This window comes from Lemur catta, chromosome 13 (genome assembly GCF_020740605.2).
Source record: "Lemur catta isolate mLemCat1 chromosome 13, mLemCat1.pri, whole genome shotgun sequence".
Taxonomy (NCBI): Eukaryota; Metazoa; Chordata; class Mammalia; order Primates; family Lemuridae; genus Lemur; species Lemur catta.
The window spans coordinates 21,015,238-21,036,801 of NC_059140.1; the positions used below are offsets into that span (position 1 = coordinate 21,015,238).

At 32.9% G+C, this 21,564-nt stretch overlaps 1 protein-coding gene across 2 annotated transcripts in view; it reads left to right on the forward strand.

Annotated features, from left to right (window-relative positions):
• NALCN (sodium leak channel, non-selective) overlaps positions 1 to 21,564 on the forward strand; it is a 320,738-nt gene that overhangs the window by 25,059 nt on the left and 274,115 nt on the right. For both annotated transcript variants that reach the window (XM_045567531.1, XM_045567532.1), the window contains exons 4-6: positions 10,355 to 10,438; positions 12,534 to 12,673; positions 12,758 to 12,886. In XM_045567531.1, coding sequence (XP_045423487.1) covers positions 10,355 to 10,438; positions 12,534 to 12,673; positions 12,758 to 12,886 — 353 coding nt within the window. The remainder of the gene's footprint in view (positions 1 to 10,354; positions 10,439 to 12,533; positions 12,674 to 12,757; positions 12,887 to 21,564) is intronic.

Consider the following 21,564-nt stretch of genomic DNA (forward strand, 5'->3'; position numbering starts at 1 on the left):
TTCTTCTGAATATTGAGTCTTTCTCTTTGTTGTTGAAGTGAGTAGTTCTATGACAATACAGATTTTTGTTCACTGTTACATATATATTTTACTAGGACCATCCTATGATATTTATTTTATTTCATTCCGTGTGTTCTTCAAGATTCCTTTTGTATTCCAATTATACCAGGATCTATGTTTTGGTCTTTCATGTTGATCATTTTCTTTTAATGTGTTTCTTTTCATTTGTGTCTTTTCTACATTCTATTTCCCTTACTGTACTCCCCAAGCTCTCTGTTCACTCTTGTGTTCCTTATACTTTACTATTCTTTCTAAAATGGCTGTTTCATGTCTTTTTAATTATTTCCTGAATAATGTTTTTTTCACAGTCTCCTATTATTTCGACATCATTTCTGTGCTTTCCTATTTCTAGATTTGTGTTACTTTTGTACCTTTTTAAAATTTCTTTTGGTCATTTTGTCAAATTCTATCATAGTTTTCATCTACTTCAGTGTTTATTTTTTGGTTATATGATTATGTATTATTTTATTTATTTTAATCTATGATATATTTATAAGGGCTTGATCTTTGTTTTGTTTTTGTTGTTGCCCAAATCAACATTCATATGAAATGGGAGTTTCTCCTACATAATAGGTAAATATGAAGGGTCCCTCCACTGTTATTGCCATGATGTATATAAAATAAAGCCTTTCTGTGCACCTGCCATCATAGTTCTGAGCTCTGCTTCCTCTGGACTGCTGTCCTCTAATCTAATACTTCTTATCCATTGGCCCCAGTGTCCCTGCCTACTCAAGTTGTATTCTACTCCAAGAGTTTCTTTAATATGGGTCTCTGGTCTCCTGAAAAGGGTTTCTTTTAGGTATACTTAGGAATTTAGGATGTTCCATTACCTCTGATCTTTCTGTAGCACCTTGGAGACATTTGTTATAGTTGCTATTTATTTGTTTTTGTTCTTTCTTTTGTTTTGCATTTACCTACAATTTGTAGCCTGCTGAGTTATATTTCTACAGATTTTGCCATTTATTCTCAGGCTCACTTTCTGAGGTATCCACTCAGGAATCCGCTATATTTATTAGTAATTTCTGCACTGTGGAATTCTCTTGGTTCATGGAAGGGATGGGCACCTTGCCATGGCTTCAGTGAACAGATTTCAGGATGATTCCAAAATTGTCTGGGTCTTCCACAAAGGTGCTAGGCCAGGTTTTTCCAAGCACTAGGTTTAGATAAGCATAGATTGAGAAAATTGGTGATCTCAGGAGGTCAACTTGGGAGAAAGTTGGTCTTGAGAGAATGCTAAAATCTTTTATGCAATTATAACTTAAACCCCTGGGCCTTGCCTAGTCCTATCTTGTCTTTTGTGATTCATTAGGGGCCCTTGGATGACCCTATCACTTGCATAATTGGCCTTTCAGGCTATGGCAACCTCTGCCCATGCATTGAAAGATCTGAATATTCTGGGTGAAGCACTTTGTGATTGAAATCACCATGTGTTGACTTCTGTAAGCTTCCAACTTGATTGAAACAAATGACTGACATTTTCCTAGAATAAAACTTTTATGTCTTAGGTTATTTAATAAATTAGGACTTGGATTTCACATGATGGAAATGACAGTAGGCACTGCTGTAATTGTCACAGTTTAATGATAAAAAGAGGAGAGGTGTACTTGATGCATAAATTATATATTCATTCCACGTGAACACAACACTGAATGAACAGATGTTTTAATAATTTAAATATTAGAAGTTCAAGCAATAGTTAAAAAAAATTTGATTTATGACCAAATAGTTTTCAAAATGCTGCAAATTAGCCATTTCCAGTATTTTCTTATTTCAATCAACATTTAATGATGAGCTATTTACTAAGACCAAAAATGTTTTTCTTATTTTCAATCTGTAAGAATTGAAAATTTAAAATTAAAATTGGCTATGGTTTTTCTGTTTTGCATTCAGGAATAATTAGATTAAATACAAATGTAATGCAGATTTTAGTAGTAATTGCATTATTAATATTATCTTGAAGTAGTCAGCACAGCTTCATCGCTCATGAAAACTGGTATTCTATATCTAAATGCTAGCTGAGGTTTTAGTTAAATATGGTTAAATGTGAGGTCTGATTATCCTGAACCAAGCTTTAAATGTATCACCTTACTGAATTTTTGCCATCATGGTTCCCCTTATTGTTAGACTGTGACAATTAATTGGTGCCTACTGTCATTTTCATGATGTGAAATCCAAGTCATAACTTTATCATTTTTGTACCACATATTTCTTCGTACATGCTTGTCATAACAGACACAGATCAAAGAGCAAATTGGGTTTGAGATTATGTTTTTATATTTAAAACTTAAATTTTAATCAGATTTTGTTCTAGCAAAATGTCATTTGTCACATTAGATTTATGTTACTAATTTTAATTTTATTGGCTTTATATTTTTGAAATATGTAAATTTATTTTCCTTTTACAGTTACATTAGAAATATGTACATATTTTAAGTTATATCATAATAAACACACATCAGTCCACAAAGGGGCTCTGTAATACTTTTTAGAGGACCTCTTTCTTAAATTGCTCAAGTTCAAGTTACTGTGCTCTCATCAATTAACTCTACCATAATTTTAAAACTTTTGTTAAATACCTGCTTGCTAAAAAACTTATTTTTTCATGCTTTTCTGCCTTAATGCACTTGCCAACAGCACTGCAGTTACCTCTCACTCAACTTTTTATCCCCTTACTCAGAGTAATTTGAAAATACGTGCTGTATTTGTTCACTTGTAAGACTTAAGCTTATGTTTCTTCATACATATATAGGGACATTATGAATATTTGGGTTGTTTTAATTATCAGTTTATACTTTTCTAAATAAGTTTTCACATTGTTTGTAATTTCCAACTAAAATAGTTCTAAAGAATAGTCAGATTTAGTTATTAATCTGTGAGCAGTACCAGTTTGCCTTATCTTCTGTGTGAAAGAGTGTATGTGAGCTGATGGACACATATATCAATGATTTGGGGAATAATAGCCTTTTATTTTTGGAAGAGCGTTTTCCATGCAAAAAACTATATTGGTCCATAATAAAATATTTATAGAAGCAAACCAGTGCATTGTTGCCCATCCATCATATGTAGTTCTTTAAAATTATAACTAGCCTGTTTTGGCAATATTATGATACACCAAAGATTCATGCCTAATGACTAAGATAATATTATCTAATGATACCTTGTTTATAAAATTATACAAAACAAACCAAACCCAGAAACTTTATTTTTCAATACAAAAGTACTAGAGTTGTAGCTCCCTAGTATTGCCCACTAATTTTTTGACTTAGTGGTTTACCATATCAAAATATGTATAAATATGAACATAAAACATTAAGGTAGTAAAAATTAAAGATATTTAAGGTATGTGATATGTCATATGTGATATGAGAGAGAGCTATAGTCTTAAACCCAAGTATGGTTTCCAAGTTTCCCTTTAATCATTCAGCAGCATTATTGAATGCTTACAATGAGCTCGTTACTGCCCTAGGAGAAAGGAAACACAAACCCAAGCAGACCTCCTGTCCTCAAAAAGAGAAGCCTGACCCACTTTGTAGACCAGGCTTGATACATACAGGCACTCCTCATTTTCTACATCCAATATATTCCTGAAAAAATGTTGGGTAGCACATTGTCAGAAAATAGGCACTTATGTTCTGTTAATATAAATGTGAAAACTAATAATATATTAGGGTATTTCCAACCAATTTCTCCAAATCTTACTAACTCACTCTCTTACACCTATGTAACAGTCTACCTGCATATTTCTGCATATTAAAAAGGATTTAAAAGACCCCTCACTCAGTTGTTTGTTCTTATTGAACTCAACAGTGGATAGTTTATATGAACCCAACAAAAACAGGAACATATTCCTATGTAAATAAGCAAAAAAATACCTTATGGTACTATCTACCGTATTTCACTGAATGGCTGATGTCATCAATTGTAAGAAGTGGCATCATTTCACAGGTTCACAGGTCTTTAAGAAATAATAAATGGTGTTAATTACACTTAGATTGTAACATGTAAGATTGCAATCAATTACAAGTGCATCCTATATCCAGAGTGTTAAACTGCATTGGAGCAGGGGAGAATATGTTTCAGAATTGATAAAATATAATAAAATGGGCCTGAGTTGGTAAACTTAAGTTCTGAGTCCCATGAAAGACTAACTTTCAGGGGAAAGTTAAGGAAGAGGAAGGCAGTGATGCACTAGTATAAATAGTTAAGTAATTAAACAATGCTTGCACAAGATCTAGGCCAAAAGGAGAACAACAGAGATATACCTGCATCATACACTATATCTTCTTTTCATTTCAGCATATTATGGGGGTACAAAAGTTTAGGTTACATATATTGCCCTTGCACCCTGCCTCCCCCGCCCCAAATCAGAGCTTCAAGTGTGTCCATCCCCTAGACAGTGCGCATCGCACTCATTATGTATATGTACACCCATCCCCTCCCCACCACATCTACCCGACACCTGATTAATATTATTCCTAAATGTGCTCTTAGGTGATGATCAGGTACACTATATCTTTGGCAGGATTCACGAACAATTTAAACGTCTCCACTGACACATGTACAGATTCATTATAGTGTTCTTCTAGTTTCATAGTGATACGGGGGCAAACATTTTTGCAAATATAAATAGTAAATATTGGTATTAGTGAGAATCTAGATAGTGAGAGATAGACCCTCAGTGTTTTGTGAAAGTGCTTCAGTAGTGGTCTGGAAAAGCTACGGGGAAGGAGGGCACCAAAAAAAAAAAAAGAGAGAGAGAGAGACCACAAAAATCTGCTTGGGGATGTCAGAGGAAATTTGAAGAAAGAGGAATTTGAAGGGATGTCTTGAAGGACGAGTAAGTGTGATCTATAGCAGGGATGGTAAGGGATGGAGGAAAGGGATTTCACAGAGAAAATGAAGACTTGGAGATGCAAAGGCATGAAACAGCCTGGGACTTTGGAGAGCTCAAGGGAGATGTAGCAGATGGGCTATGTGTAGGAAGCAGCTGGAGGGGATTTGGTGAAGCCAGGCCTGGCTGCATCAGGCCCTGGGAGGAGTTCTGACTCCATTCTGTGGTCAGTATAGATGCATGGGGGATTTTAATCTGAGAGAGGCACAGTCTAACTTGCGTCTGAGAAGTTCACTCTGGAGGTAACATGCTGGATGTACTGCTGGAAAAAGAAATTGAAGCAGAAATTCCTTCCAGCAAGAGATGTCTTTAAACATTTTTCTTAGAGGATTATATTTGTTTTAAAGATTTCCCATCTTTTATAATATTCCCCAAGCTTGAAGGTATCTGCCAATTAATTGATGCTCCCCAGTCACTTTTTTTTGGTAATTGACTCCCCACTAATTCCTCTTCCTAGAAGGTTTCTTGCTCTCCAAATCCCTAGAGGCAAAAAGAAACTATTTGGGTGATAATACGTCTGTGTCATCTCAGAGCATCTCAGTATTGCAGACTGTGACTTCAGATGATTCCCAGTTGTTTATTTTACATCTGGGTAATAGATCTAGGTAAAAGTCGCACGCATCCTTTAAGAACTGTTGAAGTAATAAATAATAATGTTAAGACACGGTGACAGATGGGCCCTGGGAACACGGAGCAATAAATCATGCACTCACGAAACTATACCAGTGCATATCATTTTGTGACTGGAAAGTATATCCCTATAAATGTGTTTTGTTTCTCTGCTGTTAAACCCTTGCATGACACTTTACTTTCTTATACTGTATAATTGGTTGGCAGCCTTCAAGTGTTTTACATTTGTAAGAATTGACAGACAGCTCTTGAATCACTCACTTACTCAGCCACCAGAGTGCTGATTTCTGCCCGTAGCTCAAGCACTCTCTGCTCTCCATTTCTTATTGATGCAGCAGACAAATTAAAACCTTTCTTTCATTTTTAAGGTGTTAAAATGGCTCAGGTACCACTGGGCATTCATGTGTGTTAGGTTCTGGTTACATATTTTGAAAGCAGGGAAAAGGGACAATTTATTATTTGCAAATATTATAACTCAGGCATTAATGGGGTAGAATTTTAGAGGATGTGGACATGTAAATTGATTCACAGCAACTTAAACCATAGCAACTTTATTTTCAAAGGTTAAGGCCCTTGAAAAAGAGATGATTTGATAAGTATTCAGACACAAAATGTAATCCAAGATCATATTTCGAAGTGTAAGATTTCAAAGGCTGTTTTTATTAAAATGCATTTTAAACTTATTGAACCTTAGTGATTATTGGTAATGATTAACATGATGGTATTAAAAATTTCAATTCCTACAATTCAGTTGTTTTTATAATTTCATTGTAGTGCACAAATTATGTAAACTTTATTCATATTTGCATGGCATGTTTAGCTCTGCTTATTCAAATTATACTATACAGGAAATATCCAGAAGTCATAACATGGTCTCATTTGTGATCTTTCATGATCACACAGGAAGAGTCTTAATTTTGTGATGCTAACTTCAAAGGTATCCCATCTTTCTCTCTTTGCCAAAAGGGAATAATTTCTTTTTAAAAGCAATATGAGTAGTTTCAGTAAATGGATGGTTGGATGGATGGATGGATGCATTCATTAAGCATATTAATTGACTTTGTGCTGTATGCATTGTAATCCACAGCAGCTCTCTGTCTAAGCCGTGGTTCATATTCCTATCTAATCATTCATTTAATATCGTCTATATTTATATCAGCACATACTGTGCTGGGTGCTGGATATACCACCTAAACTATCCCATTTAATGTCCCAAGGTGTTAATAATCTTCAGAACAAATTCAAACATTTACGATGGGGGATAGATTATTTTTTTTAAATGTAACACTAGAGAATATGTTCAAAGAAGATTTAAGTAGGAAACTCAAACTTCACCATTATATCTGATAAATTAGAGGGACCAAATATAAATTCATGCAAAAACCAATAGGGATTACAAAGGAATATCCTGTGAGTAGCACAAAATGAACACTATCTATATACAAGAGTTGAGTTGTCAGTTGTTGCATGATGTGAGAATCAAGAAGGTGATCAGACTGGGCTGTGGTCAGATCAGTCTGGAAGGAAAAGTTGGCAAGAACAGTGTATGCTAAAGAGCAAAAAGTAAAAAAAAGGTGGGAAAACTCTGGATGTTACTGGTCTTTGTATCCTGGATCACTATAACACTGCTTGTTGAAGGTTTTTATGAATATTTAATGATTCTTGGAAACATGAGCCAAAAAATAATATATAAGATTTATATCCAGTGGATTATTTCCATATTGTACTAGGAAAGTAAAAAGAGGCCAGTTCTAATTGACCATTTGATTCCATTTAGTATGTGGTGGGCTTTTTGATGACACTATAACTTTCCGGAAAGTCTAAAGCAGGAAATGTTCCCAACAATACAACTGAAATCACTTCCCAGTTCAAGGAAGTTTTCCATGTTATATAGTAGAAGTTTCACTAAGCCAGTGTTCATAATTGCAGTCATTTGAAAGTAAAATATTTGTATGCTTTTGTTTTATTTGTTGTCACCACCAGTGCCTCTAAAATGATTTCAAACAATCCATCCTTTAGAGAGTTCAGAATATACTGTGGGTCAACTTTACAACATCAGTTTCCTTAGCAAACAAATTTATATAGTAAATAAGAAATTAAAACTTAGCTACATTTTTTATTGATAGCTTTATATTCTGAATTTGTGAGGCCCCAATTTTTTTATTTAACTTTATTTTTGCCAACTGAAGAAGTGATTTTTATTAAAGCTAAACTGTCCACCTTTTTAAAAACTTCACTTAAAAATCTATTTTATAAAATTTTACATGTGAACATTAGTTAAAAAAATATGTAAGGATACATTGTGAAAAGTATATCTCTCTTCCAGCCTTGGCTCTGGGCAACTCTGTTGGTCTCTCAGGGAAATAATACTGTTTATCCTCATTTGTTACATTTTAAATAATCCTCACTGTAATGATAAGCTTTCATTCTATATCCTAATGAATTTAATTCATTTCTAACGCAAATTATGAGTAATAAAAGAGACTAATTATAGTAACACTACATATAACATTTTTAATGACAAAAGAAGTAAAATAATATTGTTTTGAAAAAATACCATATGAACTTATCCTATTTGGGTGTCTGTGTACCCAATGACCTATAATTATTCTTTCTCCTGCCTAACACTTATTCCAATTTCAAAATAGTTTCCTGCTGAATTCCATAAAATTTCAGATCTCATTTTTGGAATTTTTTGCTTTTTTAAAACAGTGACAACTATGCCTAGTTCTTAAAATAAAGATCAAGTGACATTTTTCTTCTTCTTCTTTTTTTTTTTTTTGCCTAGTATACAAGTAAAAAACACCTTTTTCCTTTTCAGTTAATAAAAGTCAATTTGAAAATATACACTTTTATTTTTCTTCCTGACACATATAGTGTATATTTTACATTTTATTTTATTGAGAATGTAAGTTACATAAGGGTGGGAGTTTTTGTTTTATTCTCTCTTATTTCACAATTTCTTGAACACCCCCCTAGATTATAGAGATGCTATATATGTTCAGTGAATAAATAAATGAAGGAAGGAAGCACAACTTAAAAAAATTTGTATTCCATTATCTTTTTGGATGTTAATCAAAATTAGGCTCAGAGAAAAGTTAATTTTATATTGGCTATGTTGTCTGTATTTAGATTGTATTAATTAATTTATATTTTCAATTAATTGTGTAATGTACAAGGCAAATATGATGCTTATAGTAAAAGATGCTCTGTGAGATTTTTAAGGCAACTACAATATCCTTAAATTATTTGTTGTATATTTAATATGTGCATATGTTTTTATGTGTATACATAACCAGTAGCATCCTACGATTCTGTTTTTATCTTCCTCAGGTATAAATCGTCATATGATGATAATGACACTTAATTTAATAGGGTCATTGTCCTCCTTGTCACCCAGAGCCAAGCCTCAGAGTTTGCATTCATATATATCTTTTGTGAATCTTCACAAATCCATGTCACCAAGTTTGATTGACAATCTTTCCACTGATAAAATTATTTGTGTATTCATTTGAGAGCTAGAATTGGTTTCTCTGAACTCTCCATAGAATTAATCTCTCCATCTTTCCCACCATGTTTATAGCTTTACTGTAAGTTATTTTGCCTTGTGTCTTAGCTGGGTATGTTCCCATCAGTTTTTCTACAAAAGATATTGTTGTCATGTGTGTTAGCTAGGCATTATACATCCCCTTATGTAAAGCAGGTACTTACCAATGTTTGTTGAGTTTATACTTCATATCTGGGTCAGATAACTTCCAATAAGTGTTTTATTAGAGTGTTAGTTTTGCAAACAACAAATTATTTCTGGAAACTTCTCAAGAAAATTTTGATAACCTATTTGCTGCTAAACGTGGAAGGTTATAGAAATTATTTTATTTTCCTAAATAGTCTGCAACATTTTTATCATTTTATTTAAAGTCTTGGCATTCTGTTTCTATTTTTATTTTCTTAGCAGGTTCAGTCAATCAGAGGTGGTAATGATATATGTGACTGAATTCAAAACTGAGTTATATGGATGACTACAGAACTAGTGACTTAATGGGATAATCCTAAAAAAGCACAGGTTTTTCTATTTAAAAGAAGTTCTAATTCTGACTTCATGAATTTTTCTGTTTTGTTATTCCAAAGGACTTTTTTCCCCCTAAAACTCCCATTTTATTAAAATATACATTCGCATGTCAGAATTGATTCTCTATTAAAAAATGAAAACAGTACATCTTTTTTATGTTTCTTTTACATATATAATCCCAATTAAAGTTAAAGGTAATATATGGTTTCTTTGCAAATTAAGGCAAGTTTATTTTTCTTCACTCTTTATTTGGCTTGAGGTGGATTACTGGCTCCTTTTCCCACAAATGGTAGTTAATCAAGCAGTTTTAAAGGTCTTTTGTGTTGACCCCTGTGTGTTCTTGGTCCTTTTAGGAAGAAAGCTGGTTTAGGACCTAAACTGCCTATTTAGACGAATGGCCTCTCGTTCCTAAAGTAGTAGAATTCGTTTGACTAAGAGAAAATATATATATATAGTAATGTTTTCCCTTTGCATGAATTTAAGATTTTACATGCAAAGATCTGTAGTTACTTGAGTTTCAAAAATTATTTTTCTTATAAATAATGCCATTTAAAATATTAAAAGTATTCCTTTTGAAAGTTTGTTCAGTTATGGTATAAAACTTGTGTGTAGCTTTTACTGAATTAACACTTAACTATTCCCTCCACAGATTTTTTAAAAAATATTCATTTTGCCTGATAATTCCATGTAAAATTTATTTTTAGGGGGATAGTTCCTATGTGAAAGATCGCTGGTGTGTTTTTGATGGATTTATGGTCTTTTGCCTTTGGGTTTCACTGGTGTTACAGGTAATTAAATATTTTTAACTTATAAAGGGGTATTTTCCAAAATGGGCATTATTTTGCATTAAAAGTCTAAATATAAATATTAAATAATATAAATCAAATATGATTTTGAAATTTTCTACATTATGTTTATTTTTTATTTTAGCAGATGTGTTTAATTCATTCACTCTGATTACTGACTTATGTGAACTCTTAAAAAATTATTATTTGACACATAATAACTATACATATTTATGGTATACAGAGTGATATTTTGATACATGTATATAATGTTTAATGATCACATCTGGATAATTAGCATTTCTATCACATCAAACATTTTATTGATAGACAAGTCAATAATTATAGCATTTTAATTATTGGTTACATTTGTGAATTATACTATGAAAATTAATACTATAGGAGATAACTTCTTGTTTTCTTTTTCATTTCTTTCTTTCTTTCTTTCTTTTTTTTTTTTTTTGAGACAGAATCTCACACTGTTGCCCTGGGCTTGAATGAAGTGGCATTCTCATAGTTCACTGCAACCTCAAACTCCTGGGCTCAAGCAATCCTCCTGCCTCAGCCTCTGGAGAGTAGCTGGGACAATAGGAGCATGCCACTGGCCTAGCTAATTTTTCTATTTTTAGTAGAGATGGAGTCTTGCTCTTGCTCAGGCTGATCTTAAACTCCTAATCTCAAGTGATCCTCCCACCTCTGCCTCCCAGAGTGCTAGGATTACAAGCATGAGCCACCACCTGGCCTAAAAAATTATTTCTCATTAAACAGATACGAAAATATATTTTAAATTCTAGTCTTTTATGTAACAAAATCCTCACTAAAATAGCCAAGTAGATTTATTTGGTTATGTATTAGTCAACATAAAACATTACATTGCAAATATAAAATACCTTATTATAAGAAATGGTGAACATGTATTAAAAAGGCTTAAAAAAGGGATTTTATTGGAAAGAAGAAGAATTGATTCCCATGCATTCCTTCAAGAATGATTTTGCATTTAATTCAACTAAAGTTATTACTTTTTAAAATTTTTTGTAGGTTACATATATTGTCTTTGCCCCACCCGAGTCAGAGCTTCAAGCATGTCCATCCCCCAGACGGTGCACACTGCACCCTTTAGGTGTGAATTTACCCATCCCCTCCTCGCCCCGCTACCTGCCCGACAGCTGATGAATGTTATTACTATATGTACACATAAATTACGTTTCTTTTGATTTGATTTGATTTGATTTGGTTGTAGTAAGAACGCTTAACATGAGACATACTCCTTTAACACATTTTTAAAGGGTATAACACATTATTGTTAACTATAGGCATAATGTTGTACAGCAGATCTCTAGAGTTTATTCATCTATTCTTCATTTAAAAATTAAGAATAAATGCTGGAAATGGTGGCTCATGATTACAATCCCAGCACTATGGAAGGTCAAGGTGGAAGGATTGCTTGAGCCCAGGAGTTTGAGATTGCAATGAGTTATGATGACGCCACTGCACTCTAGCCCATCTCAAAAAAAGTTTTTAAATCATTCTCAGTCTATCCTGCAACTCATCCTAGTCTTTATTGATAAGCTGTCCTTCCTTATTTTTATAAAGCTCACCTCTCCAAACAATCTAACTTCATCCTGCATATTAATATGTTCTTTTCCATTTAATAACTATTGTGTGATTGACAAACGTTTTCTAAGTATCATTTTGCCTGTTAGTAAATGGTACAATTCTTTTTTTATAACATTTTAACCCTTTCTCTATTACCTTATTTTTTAGATAATCAAAAGCCTCCACTAAAAACATCATTAGTGAATTAGCATACTTATTCTGTGTTCTAAGTTGGCACTTGCTTTTGTAATTAAAAACTGTGCCTTCATGAATTTGACAGCAACAAGATTAATGGCACTTTCATTAGTTTATGTATTTGTTTCTCTTAAGATAGCTATAGCTTCAAAATGTACTCAAAAGAAAATTGATTTTGGTGGGAATTAATGAAGGGCTAAATTCACCATAGAGGGTGCACTTTTTTGTGCTGTTATCTGTGTATTTGATGACTACAAGCAATGCTAAGAGAAATTCCAAACTCATTTGTCTGTCTCTTAATTGATAGGTGTTTGAAATTGCTGATATAGTTGATCAGATGTCACCTTGGGGCATGTTACGGATCCCACGACCGCTAATTATGATCCGGGCATTCCGGATTTATTTCCGATTTGAACTGCCAAGAACCAGAATTACAAATATTTTAAAGTAAGCACTTTTTGCATAAGTTAAGAGGGAAAGTTTATGAAACTTTTTGTAAGTTTTACCTATTTTGCTTACTTTTTTTTCTAGGCGATCAGGAGAACAAATATGGAGTGTTTCAATTTTCCTACTTTTCTTTCTACTTCTTTATGGAATTTTAGGAGTTCAGATGTTTGGAACATTTACCTACCACTGTGTAGTAAATGACACAAAACCAGGGTAAGTTTATCTATTAAGTGCATTTTAATTTAGGTGATTAACAAGGACATTTATGCAATTTTCATGAGAAAAATCTGTGTCAAAATTTTTTAAAACGTTTTAAAAAATGAAACAATACTTAGAAAGCAGAGAATATAGAGCAAAGAGTACTATATTCTCTGTTTTCTAAGTATTGTTTCATCCAATTTTTAAAGAAAAGTATCCAAGACAACCCAGATTGAAAGGTGTAACCTGGTGGAAAAAATAGATTAAACAAATGCAGAGTGTACATTTAGAAACCTTCCTCAGTGTGGCAAAATGGGGAGTGTGCTAATAATATAACACTGATGAAGCTTTTCATGGTATTAGCGTGGGTTACATGTTAGGAAAAAAGCTTATTTTTGTAATTATTAGCTCCTGGTTATCCTTCCTTTAAACAGTTCCCTAAATGGTTATTTTATAACATCTTTTCTAAACAAAACACTACTATCTGTTGCATTCTTGTGTTTTAGGGTTGATGGGTAAGACAATATGTATAGAAGTGTCCCGTTAGGACTAGATATCAGAGTTTGGGACTCCAAGCACAACTGAGAGGTGCAACAGATATGGCTCCGCCATGTTTCAGGGCAGCAGGGAGTAGGGGTAGTAAAATTTATTTTACACCTTATCGTTAGACCTTTATGCAGGAATTGGCCTATTTACAAGTGGAGAACTCATCTATAAATTATAGAAAGGAAAATCTTGATTCACATCATAGAAAGTAAATTTAAAATACTTTATTTAGTTCAAAAGAAGACTACAGGCAGCCATTCATCTCCAAAATATTTTTAAGGTATCAATATCCATTTACAAATCAATTGTGTATATAAGGATCATTGAGTTTAAAAACATTAAAACTGTTAGTTTGTGTTTTTTGCACTTGGAGGTTTTTTTTTTTCATAGAGTGTATGTATTTGTATACATAAAAAGTAAATAAACCACAGATAGTGAATTTCCCTGTGAGTATATACATCATGATGAACTTGCTTCAATTCCAATTCTTTGTTGTATGTGTTTCCATAAATTATTTAGGTCATTATGAAGTGGATATAATAACAGGACATACTTCTTAGAGTTGTCATGCGGGGAGTTAGCTACGCTCCCCGCAAGGGTAGGTCCCTCAGGCAGGGGTCGTTGCAAAGGATGAAAAAATAGTAGGAAACAGAAATTAAAAATAATACACAGAGCCAAAGATATAGTTTATAAAGTAAAGATTTATGAAGATAGACAAAGGAGGGTGCGCAGATGATTACATCTCTTCCTGCGGAAATGCAACACAGACTGAAATTTTACACAGGTACTTATAGGGCAGATACAGGTCCTCGGTTGCCGAGGGTAATGGGATTTACATAATAATAGGTAGTTTGATTTAGGGTCAAAGTCTTCTAAAAGGCTACTACAGATCTTTTAACTAACTCTACCTAGATGAACAATGAGTTATAAAATCTTCTTCGGGCAAACTTTTAAGTTTTATGATAAGGCTATTACTTTAGCAAAAGCAGAGACATCTTGGCTCTAGTTATTGTGTATTAGATCAGAGATTTTAGAAGTCAACATGAGCTGTGCCTTATGTTATTTACTTTAACCACATGGTTCCGTCTGGGCCCAGCTTGGGCAGCGGACAGCATCTGTTTGATCAGCTCTTAGCATATCTTATGATCAGCTCTCATCTCCAGCGGCCTGTCTTTGTTGATCAGGTCTGGCAATCTATGGCTCTAGGCTAGACCTGCTTTGTCTTTCAAAACAGGTGAGAGCCATAAACCCAGATTGCAGCAGTCGCCTTGGAAAGCAGCTGCTACTGACCATTGAGACGCCCTCCTGAGGGGAGGCAGCTTTTGATATGCGAACTAACACGTTTACATTTTCCTTCAAGGCAAAGCCTTGCTTGACTTCTGAAATCATATCTGTCTCTAAAAATATATGGGGCATTTCTATAAAACAATAATTCTTAGGCTCAACATTGTAAATGAAGAAATGAACGTAAAGACTTAAGTAAGCTTACTAGCTCATAATAAAATCACTAGCTATATGCTAGTTGTCATTACTTTGATGTCATAAAAAGATATATAAATATACTTATATGCTGAGGTGCTATGTGTAAGTGTATCCTCCAAATGAGAGATAATATGATAAAAAGGTAAACGTTAATAAAGTAGAATAAATTTTTAACTTATAAGAATGTGAAAAGAAAACATCTATAATTAATGGCTATGTTATTTTACCGATATAGTAACTAAATTCTGAGTTTATTTCAAATTATCATGGCCATTTAATTATTAGTCTTTCCCAGAAGGAAGCTGTTAATAATTATTTTTCTCATTTATGCATATACAGTATATGTATATTATGTAACTGGTAATAATTACGTAATATGCTAAAAACTAAAAGTGACGTATATTGTTTGCTGTCTTTCTACCTCAATAATGTAAACTCTACAGGATAGAGATTTTTTTTCTATATGTTTTTATTAATAGATTGAGAGTCATGTGCAAGAAAATATGAATGAATTCAGTAACTTGCACAAACATCAGTATAATTTCACTGGTTAAATGTTAAACAGCAAAGCATTACTTGTTAGTCAATGTCTTAATTTACTTTCTTTCATTTTAATTTAGAAGGTATATATGCATGCATATCACATCTACTTAGAAATTTACTTTGTGTTCTTGTAAGTGTGGGCAGACACTATGCCTTCTTTGATTATGTATGGTATTATGTTGAAGTAAGCAGCTCATTATTTTTTGTTGTTTTTTAGTATAATTTTTATTTTTATGTCATATGAGTAAATAATCTACTAAAATTATTTTTAAAAGAAAAAATACTACGCTACTGATCCCACTCCCACTCTCCATTTTTTCTTCAAAAATAGCCTTGGAAAATAACTTTTTGATAACCATTTTCTGGGCATATTATTATTTCCCCTATTATTGCAATTTTGTCTCTCTCTTTTTTTAACTACCTTATTGAGGTTTTATGACTATAAAACCTATATGTATTGAAGGTGTGTACATCTGGAAGAAACTATTTTTCCGTCAGAATTAAATCTAGAGAGTAAGTTATCTATTTCTTTTTCTACTTGCTGAAAGTTATGATCCCTCTCAAATTAATTTTTGTGTTTTCTATGAGGTAGAGGTCAAGATATATTCTTAACCTAGTGGTTAGAGTGGACATTGGTATCTTATTTCCAATCTTAGAGGAAAAGCTCATAGTCCTTCCATTAAGTATGATGTTAGCTGTAGCGTGTTCAAAGTAAGGAAGTTACCTTCAATTCTTGCACGGCTGAGAGTTTTTAATCATTAATGTATGCTGAAGTTTGTCCAGGGTTTTTATTGAAAATATTGAGAGGATAAGATGGTTTTTCTTCTTTATTATATTACTGTGGTGAATTACATGATTGAGTTTTGGATATTAAACCAATCTTGCATTTCTGGTGTATAGCTAATTTGGTCATGTTACATTCCTTTTTATGTATTGCAAAATTTGATTTCCTAATGTTTTTGTGACAAATTATTGCATCTTTGTTCACAAGGAGTATTACTCTTAGCTTTCTTTTATTGAAATGTCTTTATCAGGTTTTAAAATCAGGGTAATGCTGTCCTCATAAAACAAGTTGGAACATATTTCTTTCTGCTTTATTTTTTTATACAGTAAATATAAGATTGATATTCTTTCTTTCTTAAGGGTTTGATAGAATTTACCAATGAAACTCTCTGGGCCTGAAGGGTTTTTTGTGTTTTGTTCTGTTTTGTTTTGTTTTTTTTGTGAGAAGGGTTTTCGTTACAAATCAAATGTATTTAACATATAGGACTATTTAAATTTTATCTTTTTTATTCTGTCAGGTTTGCGTAATGTTGTTTTTCAAAGACTTTACCTATTCTTGTAGATTGTCAATATTGACATAATGTTTATAAAAATACCCTCTGATCATCTTTTAAATATCTATAAGATCAGTGGTAATAACATGTTTATTCCTGATATTGATAATTTGTATTTTTCTCTCCTTTTTTATGTCCTTCTTAATCAGTTTCATTAATCTCTTCACACATAAATTAAACATTTTGGCCTATTTAATTTTCTTCGTTATAAGTCTATTTTCCATGCTGATTTCTTTTCTTCTCTTCATTATTTCCTTGTTTCTGCTTTTAGCGTCCTTTTATTTTTCTTATTTCTTAAGATGAAAATTTATATCAATGTCCTTAAACATTCTCTTTTCTAATACAAGGGCTTAGACATGATTTGCCTTGTAAGCTACATTTCCTAAATGTTGATATGTTGCATTTTCATTCTTATTCAATTCAAATATTTTCTAATATTGTCTGTAGTTTCTTATTTGACCCATAAGTTATTTAGAAGTATATTTTTAGAAGGATGAGATTTTCTAAAAATATTATCGTTGGTATGTAATTTTATTTTGTGGTGGTCAGATAATAGTCCCTATAAAATTTCAACCTTTTGAATTTCATTAAGAATGATTTTAAGGACCAGTATATGGTCTAATTTGGTCAAAATCCCATGAGAATTTGAAAAGAATGTTGAGTCTGCAGTTTTTAGTGTCATTTCTATAAATGGCACCTGAGTTGAGCTGGCTGATAATGGTGCTCTTTGTATTTCTATCCTTCTTGCATTTTTTTTTTTAATCTGGTTGTTGTATAAGTGCTGAGAGAGCAGCATGTTTTCCAACTATGACAAAAATTTTCAATTTCTCTTTTAGTTCTCTGTCAGTTTTTGCTTTATATGATTTGCAACTCTAATTAGATGCATAAACATGAAGTGTCATTATGTCTTTCTGCTGAGCTGATCTTTTTATCACTGTAAGTTTGAATTATTTTTTCTGAATTTAGCTTCTGTGTGTCAGGGTATGTGATGGAATGAAAACACGACCTTTCGAATTTTTATTTAACAATAACAATTAGATATTCTAACTCTAAAATAATTTGTTTTCATTTAGTCAGCTTTTATCTTACTTAACCAATTGATTTTTTTTTTCCCACAATTACTTAAAATTAAGTGTACTTTAGTCCTGGACTGACAATAAAAGGCAAATTCTTACTTAGTTTTGAAGGATGACCTGCATAATTCCAAGCCCCTGGGTAATGGAATTAAACACAGGGACAAGAGCTAAAATGAAGAAGAAACTCAGCACTAATAAGAGTCTGGAGTCTGGACCGATTGGTCAGATGCCCTAATCAGCAACTCTCATTCTACTGTTAAAACCTTGGAGCTTTGGTGTTTTTTAAAATAGAGGAAATGGATTGACTGGTACCTAAAATTTATTTTGTGCTCCCCTGAAGTGTCTGGTATATAGCATTAAGGAGGGCTTTTTTAAAAAGTTGAACAGGCACCTACCATATCTCCCATTTATTCCACTCCAATATTTAACCAAGAAAAATAGAAACATACAAAGATTTAGACACGAATGTCCATAGTTCTTTATTTGTAATAACCCAAACTGGTGACAACCCAAATCTCCACCAACAGATAGATGGATAAACAAACTGGGGTATATTCATATAATGAATACTGTTTAGCAATAAAAAAGAATGAACTATTGTTATATACAGCATCTTGGATGAATCTCAAAAGTATTATGCTGAGTGAGTGAATAAAGCCAGATGAAAAAATATTACATATTCTATAATTCCATTTCTATAAAATTCTAGGAAATACAAACTTATCTACAATTATAGAAAACAAGATCAGTGGTTGCCTGGGATAAGGGTTGGGATGAGAATAAGGGATTACAAAGGGGTGCTAGGAAACCTTTGAGGTTGATCGATAATGTTCATTATCTTGATTGTGGCTCTGTACATATGTCAAAACTTATCTAACTATACATTTACATATGTGTGGTTTATTTTATGCTAATTATACCTACTAAAACTGTTGAAAATGTTTTAGTATGAAGTAGAAGTCTAGTTTTTTCATATGGTGAAGCAATTGTCCCAGCACTATTTATTGTGTATTATTATGCACTGAGTTTGATATTATCTTTCTCATTTACTAATTCCCTCTGGATATACATCTGTTTCTATGGTCTCTACTGTGCTTGATTGATCTATTTGGCTATCTACCTACCAATATCACCCTCTGGAACTCTTTCGAATGATAGCCTGGCTTTATGCCTGGGGTCACATCTCAGCCGTACACAGGCTGAAGACCCTGTCTTACGGGGTTCATAGCCCCCCATCCATACCACCACTTTCCTTCTGTCAACCCATGTTACTTCAGTCCCTACTCATTTACTTCCTTCCCTCTAATGTTTTGACATTTTGGAATGTCTTTTTCTATATTGTGAACCTAGATATACAGTTTTAAATGCTGTCTTTTATCCAACATATCTCATTGCTTGTAGTGGAAGGAGTTGATTTTTCCTGTTTTTTTATTGCTACATAATAGATGTGCATATTTTCTAGGTGGATGTGATAATTTGATGCATTCATATAATGTGTGAAGATCGAGTCAGGGTAGTTGAGTTTAATGTAGTCCATCTCGCCAGAACCAGCACTCTGGCACTCATAGCTATTTTTTCCGCTCATTTCCTTATTATACTGTGAAGTCCTTGAGGATACCTGTGGGAAAGAGTGTGGAAGATATTGTGTTACAGGTATCTCCTTATCCCTAGTACCTAGTATCCTAGCACAGAATAAGTATTTAGTACCTATTTATTCAAGGCATAGTTGATAACATTATATTTAGATAGATAATAACATCTGACAAATTGATAAAGAAGAGGAAATAAAAAAGGACACAAAAGTGAGTCGCTAAAAGTAGGAAAGGAAAAATGGTTATAAAATAGAAAAGCAATGTTCGAAGAAGAAAAATGCAGTGAATTAATACAAATCTGGGGTAGGAACATTGAAGGAAGCTGTGAGAAAGGGAGTTCACTGAGTGGGTGAGGGAAGAGACAAAGGCATGGAAGAAAATCTGAAGGTAGTTGGGTTTTTGTTTTGTTTTGTTTTGGTTTTGAGTGTATGTAGGCTGTAGAATGTGTCTAGATTATTTGGTGAGTGAATATGAAAATGGAAAAAGATATTGTGTGGGTTGAATACAATAGACATGAAAGTGAAGAACAGAGAAATCTTCTGGATAAGAAATTAGCTATGTTATAACTACACTGGATACAGAAGGCTGGCTCAAAGTTACTGTTTTATTAAAACTGTGTCAGAATGTGAGAGTTATAAAACTTGTTAATACAGGTAGAAGACTAGGGATCGTGCTGGCAAACTAGAGTTAACATTGACACATAAATTATAATATAAATTGGGGAAGAGGCACATAAATGCCTTCTGAAGTTATGTCCTTTGAGTGACTTTAGTATTTTTTTTGCTAGCTGTAAAAAAATGAATGTCATTAAAAATGTATATGTTAAAAGACCTCTTGGGTTCTGAATATTAGCTGCAGCTCATTACTTTATCCTAAAAATGGAGTTCACTGTGAGGAATTTCACAGATGGTGGCAGGTTTCCTTGGAATGCCTGCATTTTCTCACTTTCCCGTATATGTAAAATCTGCCCAATAGCATTGTATACACACATTTATTTTTTTTTCTTTTTATATGACTCTTAATTTACTATTTGGGAAGAAAAAATACCTAATTAGCCCCCTGGTAGTAATGTTGCTCATAATCACAATTTTTATAGGTTTGATGATTGATTTCAAGAACCAGTCACTGTTGAGTCTTACTGTGTTTTAAAGTACCACACATAAACAGAAAAACTGTCAACACCGTTTTACCATTAGTTCTAGCCTAGACATCAATTTAAATTTTATTATTAGAGACTCAAAAAATGTCCAGACTCAAAATAAAACACAGAAAATCTCAATTTTTTGAAAAAAATTCAACTCGTTTATTTTGTAGCTTCTAAACTATGCATTTAAAAAACTGCAATTCTGTTATTTGGGACAACATGCATGAATCTAGAGGACGTTATGCTAAGTGAAATAAGCCAGGCCCAGAAAGACAAACACCACATGGTCTCGTTTATATGTGAAAGCTAAACAAGTTGATTTATAGTAGTTGAGAGTACAATGGTGGTTACCAAAGGCTTAGGGCAGGGGAAGGGCCAGGGCCAGGAAAGAGGGGTTGCTGGTCAAAGGGTATGAAGTTTTAGCTAGGCAGGAAAAATAAGTTTTGAGATTTATTGCACAACAGGGTGACTACAGTCAATAATAAGGCATTGTATATTTCAAAATAACTAAGAAAGTAAATTCAAATGTATCATCACGAAAACTGTTGTGAGTTGATAGATACGTTAATCTGCTCTATTTAATCATTGCACATTGTATACATGTATCAAAACATTACATTGTGCTCCAGAAATGTAATATAATTATGATTTGTCAATTGAAAATAATATGAATTTTAAAAATTTCTCATAAACATCTCTGAGTCAGATAAAAGCTGTGGTATGATGGCTGTTTCCAGTTATCAGCATGGCCAGGAACTGTCCTGACCTCTTTTCTCTTAATCATTGTCCTTGAAAAATTGTTCCAATTTCTGCCTAATTGATTTTCATGCACTATAGCCTAATAATGAGAGAACTTTCAGACCAAAACTTGTCATATTCTGGGTTTTGTGGCTGACCTCTCAAACTGTTTCTGTTTAATCTGTGAGGCAAACAGGCTACATAAGGAAGCAACTCAACACATTCAGTTTTACTT